This window comes from Solanum verrucosum, unplaced genomic scaffold, assembly GCF_900185275.1.
Source record: "Solanum verrucosum unplaced genomic scaffold, falcon-dt-bn FXZP01000205.1, whole genome shotgun sequence".
Classification (NCBI taxonomy): Eukaryota; Viridiplantae; Streptophyta; class Magnoliopsida; order Solanales; family Solanaceae; genus Solanum; species Solanum verrucosum.
This window is the reverse complement of record NW_026019950.1, coordinates 161,302-175,909: the sequence shown is the minus strand read 5'-3', so window position 1 is coordinate 175,909 and position 14,608 is coordinate 161,302. Positions and strand designations below refer to the sequence as shown.

The 14,608-nt window shown below is 30.8% G+C and overlaps 1 protein-coding gene and 2 non-coding genes across 3 annotated transcripts; 2 read left to right on the top strand and 1 right to left on the bottom strand.

Annotated features, from left to right (window-relative positions):
* Positions 1–4,038: 4,038 nt before the first annotated feature.
* LOC125814051 (U2 spliceosomal RNA) lies at positions 4,039–4,234 on the top strand. Its single transcript, XR_007442104.1, has one exon. It is a non-coding gene; the product is annotated as a U2 spliceosomal RNA (small nuclear RNA).
* Positions 4,235–6,335: 2,101 nt separating this feature from the next.
* Positions 6,336–6,530, top strand: LOC125814052 (U2 spliceosomal RNA). The gene has a single exon (XR_007442105.1). It is a non-coding gene; the product is annotated as a U2 spliceosomal RNA (small nuclear RNA).
* A 1,589-nt stretch (positions 6,531–8,119) lies between these two features.
* LOC125813756 (phytolongin Phyl2.2) lies at positions 8,120–9,456 on the bottom strand. Its single transcript, XM_049493227.1, has one exon. The coding sequence runs from the start codon at positions 9,226–9,228 to the stop codon at positions 8,437–8,439; it is 792 nt and encodes a 263-aa protein (XP_049349184.1). The 5' UTR covers positions 9,229–9,456; the 3' UTR covers positions 8,120–8,436.
* Between the last annotated feature and the right edge of the window lie 5,152 nt (positions 9,457–14,608).

Sequence of the window (14,608 nt, the reverse complement as noted above, 5' to 3'; positions counted from 1 at the left end):
AAAGTGTAAGTAACGAAAGACAAGACAATGATCTATAGACTAAATTAAACTTGTATTATTCATGAATAAAACAAGTATTATATGTGTCTTATAAATTATTTTGGTTTGTATCACTAAGAACATGAGTGAGTGATGTTTGCAATATGTATTAAAAATGTAGTGTGCATGTATTATAAATGTATTATAAGTGTGTTACCTAAATCATTTGGTTGGTATCACTAAGAAGAGAGTGAAGTTTGCAAGATGTATTACTATATATAAATATATTGTTCATGAATAAAATTTATATTAAATGCGTCTTATAATTATTTTGATTTGTATCACTAAGAAAATGAGTGACGGTTGCAATGTATTTAAAAATGTATTGTGCTTGTCTTATAAATGTATTATTAGTGTGTTACCTAAATTATTCTTGTTGGCATTTGTAAGAAAGGAGTGAAGCATGCAATATGTATTATAAATGTATTATTCAAGAATAAAACATCTATTATATGTGTCTTACAAATTATTTTTGGTTTGTATCACTAAGAACATGAGTGATGTTTGCAATATGTATTATTAATGATCCTTCAATATTTAATGTGGTACAAGAAATGATATGGATCAAAATAAACGTTAACGAATATGTAGCTCTTATAAAAAATTAGCCCCTAAAAGTTATTATGTATGTTGGTTTTAAAGATTGTACTAAATTGGAATGATGTCTGCAATATGCATTCAAAATGTATTATGCATGTATTATAAATTATAATTTGATTGGGATCACTAAAAAGAGAGTGAAGTCTGCAAAATGTATTATAAATATATTGTTAATGAATAAACATATATTATACATGTCTTATAAATTGATTTAAATCAGCATGACCAGATTAGTCAGGTTTTTTTTCTACGCATCACCAATAAACTACAAAATGAATTAAATTTGAATTAAAATTGAATTAGAAGAGAAATAAATATGAATGCAAAATGTAGCAACCAAAAGAGCAGTCAATGATTCGTAGACTGAATAAAATGTGTATCAATAATGAATTAGACAAGTAATTAATCGTAACAAATGAAGAAACATAATAAACTGCGAAATGAATTAAACTTGAATTAAAAATGTATTACACACATATTAAAGTTGAATTAGAAGCGAATTAAACATGAATGCAATGTAGCATACGAAAGAGCATTTTGTGATCTGTAAACTGAATAAAACTTGTATCAATAGTGAATTAAACAAGTAATTCAATCATAACAAATTAACCAATAAACTGAAAAATGAATTAACTTGTATTACACAAATATTAAAGTTGAATTAGAAGAGAGAAGTAAAGCATGAATAAAAAATGTAACCGATGAAAGACCAGACAATGATCTATAAAGTGAATTAAACTTATATCAATAATGAATTAAACAAGTAATCTAATAGTAACAAATAATAAACTACAAAATGATTTAAATTTGCATTAAAAGTGTATTACATAGTATTAAAGTTGAATTAGAAGAGAAAATTAAGAATAAATGAAAAACGTAACTAACGAAAGACAAGATAAACTGAATTAAGCTTGTATTATTTTTGAATAAAACATGTACTATATGTGTCTTATAAATTATTTTGGTTTGTATCACTAAGAACACGAGTGATATTTGCAATATGTATTAAAAATGTAATGTGCATGTATTATAAATGTAGTATAAGTGTGTTACCAATTATAAACTTAACCAAACCCTCTCAAAATTGAGATATAAACTACAAACGTCATTTTCAATTATTTATAGTAACAACCTATCCAAACTAATCACAAATTCGTAAAATTCAAATAATGAATCTAAAATTTGAAGCTTTATAATGACTATCAATGGTGAACTCTTACCGCTGTAATTTTAGAGATTTGAATTTCTGCTTGAAAACATATTTCTATACAAATTTTTAGTTTTTCTGTTCCTCTTCTCGTCATGTTCTTGAGTAAAGATAGTAAAATATGAGCAAATATTAATTTGAGGATAGTTAATTAAATGAAAATTTTAAAGAAGAAGAAAAAGAACAAAAAGAAGAAGAAGAAAAATGACGGAGAAAGAGACAAAGAAGAAGAATAAAAAAAAGAAGAGGAGGAAGCGAAGAGAAAAACTGTACAACATTTTCAATTCCAAAAAAATGTTATATTAAGTTAAAAAAGTTATATTGTCATAGATGGTAAATATTTTTTTAATATAGCATATTTATGTGATTTACCCTTTTAGTTTTATTGAGCAAAATACTTGTGGAAAGATAAAACAAAAAAAATTACTCTATTATTGCCAAATAAATATTTATAACTTAAATATAATCCAGAAAGATGTGATCTCATTTTAATTTGTAATTTTGATAATTGAATTATTTATTTTGATGTAAATAACATGTCACCTTATTTTCTTGAAATTAGTAAGATTGCGTACCAGATCAGCTAGTCGTACATTTTTAAACATTTGATATCTGAATTTTCTTAAAATTATTTTTGATGGAGATATAAATCTGTCATAAAAAATTGCATATAAGTGAATTTTGACAGTAAGAAATTTGTTAACAATGGACAACGATATATCCAATGTAATCTCATAATTATTAGTGGAGTTTGGAAGGGTGGCATGAATGACGATTTACTAGGTAGAAACATAATTTTCGATAAAATCCTCAACTCAAGTAACACCTATGAGAAATAGATGTGTAAAGCAATTATAGTAACGAAAAAAGTCATGTTGAAAACAATGAAGATGAGAACAATAACAACAACAACTAGACAACGATTACCTACTAATCTTCATTCTTAATTCTCGACCTCCATATCTTTCTATTTAGGATCATGTCTTTGATAAACTGTAAACGTGTCATGACAAATACCTGTGTCACATATATATCTTGTGTGGTCTTTTCTTGTGGTTTATCAACTAATTATTTTTTACATTCGTATTCAGTACTTAACCATCAATCAATTTCCATCACCCACTCTCTCTGTGTAGGACCAATATAGGAGGAACAACATGCACCAAATTTGGTTAAATCAGATCTAGGAGTTAGTGTTGGACTTAAGCAATGCTGTGGTATTAATTATTAAACGATTCAAAAACTTATCTAGATTTTGGTATAACGTTGATATGGGGTAGAATAACATTCATTGTCGAATTTAGTTGAGACTCTTTATTTTCTTTGATAATCATGATGTTTGAGTCAATTTACATACATCTCGACTAATTTCATAAAATTTCTCCTATCTCCTGTACTGTTCACCAAGAATTAGACAAATATTCTTTGTCATGACTTCAAAGTGTTTTATTCTAAAATCTAAACTTCTCCTATGCTTTATTCAACTTAGCTATTGGAGGTAAGGAAAGTATATATATAAATATATATATATATATATATATATATATATATATATATATATATATATATAAAATCTATGATAACCATGGATATTTTTTGTTTCTCATTCATTTCACATCCGCATTAACGTCAATTAATTCAAATTCATGTCACGCAAGACTCTTTAAAGTGAGAAGTGCACCTTATAAGAATTAATTTTTATATACTCAGAATTCAAACTCGAGACCGTAGAAAGATGTTATCGATCCATCTCATCACAACCTTTAGTAATATAATAAACATCATATCAAGAGACACTTTATGGAATGTAACTAAAATTAAGAATTTTGAACAGGTTGCTCGGGAGAGGGAAAAAATCACAATAAGAGCCTGTTTGGGTGGATTTATAAGCCAAAAGTCATAAGTAAAGATTTCTAACATATGACTTACAACTTATTTTTGTTATTAACATAAAAATAAGTGTTTAAAAATATTTTCAATCCTATTCCAAGAGCTACAAAAGTGGTTTAAAACACTTAAAATAAATCAATCTAAACAAGTTCTTTTTCTTTCAAATAACTACATGTAAAAACTAAATTTGATTTTCTAGCAAATGTGATGCGTTTGTCCAGAACTCCCACATCGTTACACAGACTGAGTAACAAGGAATATGCAGGCTACTATAAAATTCCAAACAGGCCACGTTTCAAAGCATACCTTTCTCGGCCTTTTGGCTAAGATCAAGTGTAGTATCTGTTCTTATCAGTTTAATATCTGATATGTGGATCATCGATCCACACGATATTAACTCATTTTTTTAAGGGGGAGAGTCTATCAAGGTAGCTTGCTACCTGGGCTCTCAAGCGTCGCCCATGCGCTGCACTATTGCACGGGCCTGGCGCACCCCACCAAATCAGTTCAAAATTTTTAGCTCTTGTAGCCCATTATGGCCCAAATTGCTCACAACAAATTTATTTTTAAATAGTGAGTTAATGCAAATTATGTTCAAATTTTTATTGCATCAAGAAGGTAGGATATTTATTTGAGTTCCGGTACAATTTTGATTAAAAGGGCAAGACATCAATTTGAGTTTCATTTTTTTGATGAGTTTCATTTTCTCTATCTTCAGAATGCTTTCGGACATTTAATATTCAAAGTCTGTTCTTGTACCAAAGAGGGTAAGACATCAATTTAAGTTTTGATACACGTGGGTATTGTGTACTCACAATTCTCAATCTCCAGAACTCTTTCAAAGGATGGAACTAAAGTCCATTTATTTCTAATCCTAAAAAAACGACATTTTCGCAGTTCAAAATTTACAGATATAACCTCTATGATGTGCAGATGCTATGCTTGGCAAGGTCATTTACCCTATAAGAGGCTCCAATTACGACGAAACAATGTTAGGAGGATAATCTAAGACAGATTCAGAATTTGAAGTTTATGAGTTCTTATAACGACTTGTTATTCGACTATAGGGACTAGGACATCTATAGGTTTAATGACTGATGGCAACTAATGAGCTCAACTTTAAAAAACAATGGCATTGAATATGCAATGTATGCTTTTACCCTTTTCATACCTTTAGATCCAACTCATCATCATAAACCGTCACAAAAAATTGCAATAAGTGAATTTGTGACCGTAAGAAAATTGTTAACAACATATCAAGTGTAATCTCACAATTAGTGAAGTCTGGAAGGATAACATGTACACAACCTTAGTCCTATTTTATGAAGGTAGATAGATTGTTTTCAATAAATATTGACTCAAGTAATGCATATGAGAAATAGGTGTGTAACAATAGCAAAAAAGTCATATTGAAAACAATGAAAAAGAGAATTGTAACAACAAATAATACGATATATAAGGTAAAGGAAATAATATGTAAACATAAACTAGTAAGAGAGTGATAACAACAAACTGGGAAGAGAACTAGATAATTTAATTCTCTATTAATCTTTAACCTTAATCTTCAACCTCTGTATTTTTCTATATATTTAAGATCATGTCTTTAATAAGATCTAGGAGTTAGTGTTGGACTTAAGCAATGTTATGGTATTAAACGATTCAAAAACTTAGCAAGGTTTTGGTACATCATTTATATGGGCTGTAGAGTAACATTCATTTTCGAATTTAGTTGACACTTTATTATGATTTTTTTTCTTTTGATAATCATGACATTTGGGTTAGTTTACGCACACTTCGACTAATTTCATGAAATTTCTCCTATCTCCCACCAGCAACGTACAATGTTCACCAAGAATTAGACAAAGACTCTTTGTCATGACTTTAAAGTGATTTTATTCTAATCTTAACTTCTCTTATGCTTTATTCAACTTAACTATAGGGAAGTGGGAAAAGTTTATGCAAAAAATAATAATATATTATAACCATGGATATTTTGTGTTTCTCATTTGATTCCGCATCTCCATTGAAGTTCAATTAATCCAAATTCATGCTACGCAAGACACATTAAAGGGAGAGGTGCACCTTATAAGAATTATTTTTTCTATACTCAAAGTTCAAACTCGAGATTGTAGAGAGATCTTATCCATCACACCATAACCTTTTATGATAATAGACACCATATCAGGCGACACTCTAAGGAATGTAATTAAAATTCAGAATGTTGAACGGCTTGCTCGAGAGAGGGAAAAGAACACAATAAAAGCCTATTCGAATGGGCGTATAAAGCCAATAATCATAAGTAAGGATTTCTAATCGATGAATTTTTGTTATTTTGGCATATATATAAGTGCTTAAAGACATTTTCTAGTCTTACCCAAACACCACAAACGTTCTTAAAACTATTTTGATGTACAAACTTAAAATAAGTCAATTTAAACTGATTCTAAACATATTTCTCTTTCAAATAACTACATGTATAAAAACAAATTTAATTTTCTAGTAAATGTGGTGCGTTTGTCCAGAACTCCCACATCTTCACAGTGTGTAACAAGGAATCTGTAGGCTACTATAAAATTCCAAACAGGCCACGTTTCAAAGCATACCTTTCTCGGCCTTTTGGCTAAGATCAAGTGTAGTATCTGTTCTTATCAGTTTAATATCTGATATGTGGATCATCGATTCACACGATATTAACTCAATTTTTTAAGGGGAGACTCTATCAAGGTAGCTTGCTACCTAGGCTCTCAAACGTCGCCCATGCGTTGCACTATTGCACGGGCCTGGCGCACCCCACCAAATCAGTTCAAATTTTTTAGCTTTCGAGTCCCAATGTGGTCCAAGTTGTGTGCTTGGGCCTGGCCATCCCACCAAATGACAATCCTTCATCTCTAAAAGTTATGCCCATTACTTTTAATCCTTAAAATAATACTTTGCAGTTAAATTTACAGAAAATATGTACTAACTCACATGATATGATGATAAGAATTTGAAGTTAATGAATTTTTACGACTTATTTGGGGATTAGTGTTGAAGTTTGCAAATTCATCCTCATTGCCCACTAAAGCGTAAAATGACAATCTAATGGCAACTAACGAGCTGAACATTAAGGAACAATGGCCTTGAATATGCAAGTATGACCCTACTCACAGAAATATAATTGAGATCCAACTCATCATCCTAGACAGGACGACAGAATTTGATATTTGTAGTCATATAAGATCTGCATTTTCGTGTAAAAGGACAAACAGAGAAAACTCACAAACTTTTTCTCCTCTAAGGTTATAACCCATCCACCTTATTTCTGCTGGGAGTATGAGAAACCATTTAAGACAACACCAAGCAGGTATCAGAATGAATGTGTCGCGTAGGCGGGAGAAGGAAAAATATGAGCATAGTTTTGAGAAACTTGAAGCCAACAAAGCAAAGCCAATAAAACCTTGATGCGAAATTTAAAAAGCCAATTACACATGTTGAAGTATCACTAGTTTTGCAACTTTGGCATCTGTAAACACCCATGAAGATAATCCAACCCTAAAGCAAGCTGTATGAGACCATTTGAGAATTGATCTCTCCAGCATGGCAGTAGCTGATACAACAAAGAGGAATTTATAGCAAATAACAATCTTGAATCACATCATCAACTATCTAGAGAAGCGCCATATCCTACAAACAAATTGTCACTTGCTGTAGAAAAAGTAACTCACTAGGCTCTCTTATGGACAGATTCCGTTCAAATAACAAGAATGGAAGTGATCCCTAATAACTCAGCAAGGCCCAAAAGTGCAAGGCAACCATTGTATCAGATTCCAATTTCGATTGTATAATCAACTATTGTTTGATAGACTACTACATAATGCATATGCAGTTTGCACTTTTTCATTCAAAGTACATTCAAATAGTAGAAAACTGAAACCTCCACTAAATTGCACATACCATCAAGTGAACATTGATTCTCGTTGTTCAAAACTAACAAAAAAGCTGGAGAGGATTGTATTTAGAAGCTTCAAAAACACCATAACACTACAATCACGTCCAATCGCTACTATTGAATCTGCAAAAGAAAGAACCAAGAAACAAGAGCAGCCTCTCAATCACAGAAAATGTCTGCTTCATGCAAACTTCTGTCATTCCAAATTCATTCACATTTTGTTTTCCCTTTGATGTAACATAAATGGGAAAGTCCAAACTACAGGTTACTTTCAACGAATTTTACAATGTTCACTGTAGAAACAATGCTTCATTTGACAAGAAAAACAATCACATAAATGGAACAACACTTCCATAATAGTTCAAATCCTGGTTGTCATTATCTTTGGGGTACAGATGAAAGTTAATACATAGATTACATGGAAAGAAAGAAATCATTTCCCCTTTTTTACCAGCAAGTATCATACAATTTATAGTGGTTATCTGCAAAGATAACACAAATATCTTAAAAAGAAAAGTTTGCATATGTCATAATATCCACAGAATGCACAACTTAAAAACATCACATTAATAAAAAGTTGCTTAGAAACATATCAAATCGGCCCCATACTGAGAAAAAGACTTCAGATTTGACAGAAGTAGCTCGAGTGAGAACGGTGAACACAACACATGAAGCATTTAATCCTCCAGAATGTAATGTATCCAATTCAGTGGAAAACATCTATCGTAGGGATAGATGCAAAAACACACAACATAAGTAGTATCAATATCAATCAAGCATCGATGCATTTGAAGCCCCTGCAAACACACAACCAAACTATGAACAAAATGGTGCAGACTATTAAATCCAATGACAAGACAACCCAAACTTGTTTCTTCCAAACTTTCTTAGCTTTTTGATGCCCTCCTTCTCCATGAATCAATCCATTCTTTTGCATAACAACTGAAAAATCTCTGCTCAATCTGATCCCATCATCCGAAACATCCACTCTCTTCTCACACATCTCATCATTCCTCTTCTTAAACTGCCCGAAAAACCTCTTCTTTTTTAGCTTCAAGCTACTAGCAGCATCAGCAAGCAATGGCATTGACCCAATTTTCTTCCCTTTAACAGAATCCAAACTCGCGCTTCGTCCATGATCCAGCTCACTCCTCGGGGAATTAGAACCCTCATCCACAATACTTGAATCCAGCAGCTGATGAAAAACAGGATTCAACTCTCCCTGAAAACAATGCGAATTCAATTTATCCAAACGCTTCTTCCCAGAAGATCTCTCAATCACTCCACGAAACGCCCCTTCAACCCCTTTGAGAAACGCAAGACCATCCGATTTATCAATTTTTTCATCGAATATGGCGAAAAACACATATGGGTTTTCTATCAGGAACATATATGTCCTGTTTCGGATAGTATGAGAGAAAAAGGTATGCAAAGGCGGAGTCTTTTCAAGGCATTTCAAAGCTAGGGATCCAAGATCGGCATCTTTTGAATTGATTTCAGCAAGGATAGTTGTTCCTTTTGCAACACAAGAGTAATAGACCAAATTCGGATCTGGAATCATCATTTAGGTCATCCAAATCTCAACCAGATTTGAAAGATTCATCAATCAGAAATCTGAAAGAAGAAAATGTAATGAAATCTGTAACAAAAAAAAGAAGAAAAAGATAGAAATCAAGAAAAGAGAAAGATAGAGATTTGATTGAAGATTCTTGATGAAGGAGCGTTAGGGTTTGGGAGAAAAGGGAAAAACAAGGATTGTTCTCTCGGCCATGGAGAGAGAGAGAAAGAGATGGAGAGAGAACAATCTGTAATCAAACTTTTATTTATCCCACAAATAAGGAATTAGATTATTCAGAAAAGAAAAAAAAAAGAGGATGGAATTACACTAAAATCTTTTTAAAAATCTCTTTTTGGTAGTTTTTTATTTCCATTTGCATTCTACTCCCAAAACTAATTGGTACCCAATTTTATTTTTATTTTTTGGTAAAATACACTATAAGCATAATTTCACAAAATTATCAAGCATAATTACCTTTTGAGTGCTTTAAACAATTTATCATGACTATATTCAACGCAACTGTATGAGAGTATAACTTATTAAGCATACGCATATAATATATCGTATTGTATCCAATGCGATTATTTGCATTGATATGATAAAATTGAGTGAATGCATACGTGATTGGCTGATTGCATCTGACGAGACTGTATATGTTGATACAACAAATTTAAGTGAATGCATACATCGAATACAAATATACTAAATAATAGCAATAGCTATAAATTGTTAATAAGTAAATTATAGTTACGGTCCGTATAATTTATACATATTTATGAAATTTCTCCATTTTTTTATTCTTCACCAAATTTGATATTTGTACTATGGTTCAATTAAAGTAAAATTCATGCATTGTAGGATTCAAGGTGACACTCCCTAAAGAATTATTTTCATTCTCATAAATTCAAACATGAGATTTCGAGTTGAAGATAAAGAGATGTCAATCATCCGTCACAATTCATGTTGGTGTAAACCAAAATGTTCATGGTTCAGTTTGACTGGATTTTGCTGAAGAGCAAAATAAAATTAATTAGGATAATGTTTTAAATATTTTAATCAAATTGAGTTAAATATAACAAAACTTAGTATTTATTTTGTTGATTTTTTTTTTAATCCATATGAGTAAAATTTATATGTTTTCTTTAACTATACTTATATTCATTTTCTTATAATGTTCCAAACTCACAAGAAATATTTATTAAATAGAAATAGTTTGGTGAATTATAAATTATACTATTCTTCTAGTAACGTACACTTGAAAAATGTAAGTAAAATTCATCGTCTATATTTAGTTCAACCTCGAGATCTGATCCAGAAACTGAACCTCAACCCCCGCCCATGACACCGACCACGACCTCAAGAGCCGACCATTGAATTGACCTCGTGACCCGAACACTACCTTAATACGCGACCTTGAGACTTGAGACCCTAACCTCGAGACCCGAAAAAAGACTCAACCCTGAACCCAAGTCCCTTTCCTGAGATCTGAACCCTTTAGACTCCAAGATATGTATCCAAACCTATAACTTGTCGTTATTTTCATTGCATGAATCGTCAATCAATACTATATCATTCACAAATAACATACACATTATACCATGGTAATCTCTTTTTATATGTCCCGTCTCTTCATCTATTACCAAGACAAATAAAAATAGGCTAAGAGTTGACTTCTAGTGCAACCCTATCATGTTTGTGAAGTGTTTTGAATATTCACACATTGTCCTCACTCAGGTCTTTACCCCCTCGTACATGATCTTAATTCCCTAATGTATGGATTGTATGCCATAAGTACGTTTTTAGCCTTTATAAATCTCTATTGAACCTCCTTTAAAAACTTTGTTAGAAGTTTTTTCTAAGTCAATGAACATCATTTGTAAGTCTCTTTTTTTTTTCCTATACCACTCTATTTATCTCTTCTCTGCAGTTGACCGCCTGAATCCAAATTGATTCTCAATAATTGACACATCCCTCCGCACCCTAATCTCTATCCCCCTCCCCCAAACCTTCATGGTTGTTTGAAATCTTGGTACTTCTATTGTTGTCACAATTCTGATTATTATCATAGTTGCTACACAACAAAAATTATTGTACTCCACCTTCATTTTCAAGCATTTTTAGACATTCGAAAACAACACTAAACAACCCACTTAACCACTCTAGGCCAGCCAAGCTAGTGCTCTTCCAAATTTTAATAGAATCTCACTTTGTATAGGTCTTTGACCCTCCTCTTTCTCATTGCTAGGAATAAGGATTGAATTGCACCTGACTTGCTCTTATATGACTGCAATTACTATATGAAACTGGAGATCGTTTAACACTATGTTACAACGTTGCCCCTGAATCGCTTTGGCAAAGCTTGTACAACTTTTTTCTATGTCTTTATCTTGGAGTACTTCATACAAGCAATCAAAAATCAAAGTAACTCATACTTTAGTAGAAATTTCCGTGTTATTATTTTCTCTTCGATACTGCAAATCATGAACAACATAATGACCGAATGAGTACATACACTTAGTAATTATTTAATTACAAAGTTAAAAGCTTTTCAATTATTTTTTATATAATTTCCGCTTTGAAGAGAATATTGCACAGCCCAGTCGTATGCGGCACTTAGCTCCTCAACTATAAAAAATGGAGGAAATTACTTAATCACACTATTTTAACCTTCAATTATATGTTTAGTCTTTAAATTAAAGCGTAGTCTATAGGTGAGACTGCCCATGTGTGCTGACAAATTCTATTTGAAATGAATGGTGTGAGTTTTGTTGAATGCTAGACAAGTAATTATATTTAATCTAAACAGAAATTGATATACACATGTGAGTTTTGTTAAATGCTCGACAAATAATTACATCAATCTTAACTCAAATTGGTACGCACCAATTCAATTTCACTGAGGTTAAACAATTAATCGCCTGATGTTAATAATTAGTATCATATTATTACACAATAATAAGTTGTTTATACTCTCTGTCCTATATTAGTTGATCATTATACTAAAAATAATTATCCAGCTTACTAAATCAAGAAAAAAATCATTAAATATGATTACCAATTAATTATTTTTGAAGTGTTCACATTTATTTGAAAAATTCACACAATAAAATTATTTACTTATTTTTTATTTTTAAGCACCATACAAAATACTTCATCTGTCCCTAATTACTTGTCCAACAATTTCTTTTTACCTACTATACTCTCAATTAATTACTTTGAAAAAGTAAAAACTTTAAAAATCTTATGTTTTTAGTAAAATGAGATTCAAAAATGGACAAGTAATTAGGAAAGAGTAAAAAGGTGATTAATTAAATATTCAATGAATGAAAGAATAGTCAACTAATGATATTTCTATTATATAGAAGAGTGAAGCCCAGGACGACCAAGGGCAAATTCGTAATTATGTTATTATATGCAGGGGTAAAATTATAATTACGCATAATTGATATTTTAACAAATGATGTTCCTTTTCCTCTCCCTTCCAAATCGTTCTAGATCTCTCTCCTATACTTCCTGATTATGATTAACAATTGATATTTGCTTAGGCCTAAGAGCCAAAGTGTTCATCATATCTCTTCTTCCCGACTTCTCCTAAAGCTTAAGGGTTATGAACTAAATTAACTATATAGTTCGAGATTTGAGGAAGATGGCCTAAAACTTCCTCTCCTTTTCAAACCAGAAACATTGGTGGTTGCTAAAACAGAATAGCCTTCCGTTTGGGGAGTCTCAGTAGCTCCCATCCTAGGTTCAATTCTCCACCCACACTGTAATTTCATCCTCATTTTTCCTACCCCAATTTTATAAAAAGGAAAAAAAAAAAGAATAGCCTTCAATTCTCCGTATTCCCTTTCAATAATATTTTAGCAGAGAAGCGTATACATTCGATACAGTTCCTTTACTATTTTCAGCTTCTTAACAGTTGCTTTTTGATCTCTTTGTAGGTGCTGACGTTTCAACAAACACTTAGAGCTTGTAATCTTTATGATTGTGAACCTGAAGGTATCTAGAATTAGATACATGTATATACTGTCATATTTTCTGGAAAGCAGTACCAAGTTACTTTTTTTTTTTGTTCCTTTTTGGTATTTTTCTTGTGATATTTATATGTAATATATTCAAATTTTCATTTAGATAGTGACTTTTGACTAAATAATTTTTTTTTGATGAAAAGATGATGGCGACTTAGAGAACTATATGCTTCGAAACTTTGAGGATAGGAAGTTTTATTCCACCTTTGGATTTGAGTTTCTCATATGAACTTCAACATAAGCTAATAGCATTTATCACTAGGTTTATATAAAAGAGAACCCATGCCCGCCTACGTAGCGCCACCACAAGTTAGAATTTCCTTTAAAATTTATTTATTTTCAAAAACAGCCTTCCCATTTCATTAAAAGATGTGACGTTTATGAAAAGTTGTAAATTATATGAAGAGTTGCGACTTTTATGAAAGGTTGTGACATTTTCTAAGGATTGTAACTTTTCCAAAGAGTTGTGACATTTCCGATAAAGCACAATAAACATTTGTTCACACTACCCTTTGTTGTCTATAAATAAAGGGATTTTCTCTCATTTTAAAACAATGAAAATTCTGAACTTCTTCTTCTTTTTCTACACAATTAAATATTCGTGTATTTTGCTCATGTTGAGTGGCTCACTAACACCATTATTTTTGTATCAATGCACTTGTGAATAGAATCGTTACATCCTGAGAGAATCTATTCCTTTAAACCTCGGTAATAGAGGGGAATAATTTCCTTAAGGGGACACTGTGCATTCAGTGGACTCAATTTTTTCCGTTGTATTTCATTCTATTGTTATAGATCCTGATATATATTTTTTATAGTCATTAATTTATGCTTATGATATTAATTATTATTTTTGAATATATGTTTTAAACTTTGTTAGTTTATGTTTCTGTAAAGTTATTGTTATAAGTATTTTTTAGTACATACAAAGATTTTTATATATGAGAAAATTGAATATCTCATGTTGATGTTCATCTAATTTTCCAAAAATATCAAATAGTAACACTTCTTGGTGGCTAAAAGACAAATTATAAAATCAAATTAAAGGATAAATGATAAATGATAAAAATTACAAAATCAAATTAAAGATTTGATTGAAGAATAAATGATAAATTATAAAAATAAATTAAAGATTTAATTGAAGAATAAATGATAAATTATAAAATCAAATTAAAGATATGATTGAAGGATAAATAATTAGATGATATATGGTGTTCGAATTTTAATAACCAATAAATTTTATATTATTTTATTAATTCTGTAATATTGAATAATTTTACTAGTATTGCATAAAACAAAAAAAACATAATTATGAAACAAGTTCATAAACCACATAAAAATTTGAACTCGAATTGTTG

Excerpts from the sequence above, each read along its gene's own strand:
- LOC125813756 (XM_049493227.1), bottom strand. The coding sequence starts at position 9,228 with ATGATGATTCCAGATCCGAATTTGGTCTATTACTCTTGTGTTGCAAAA.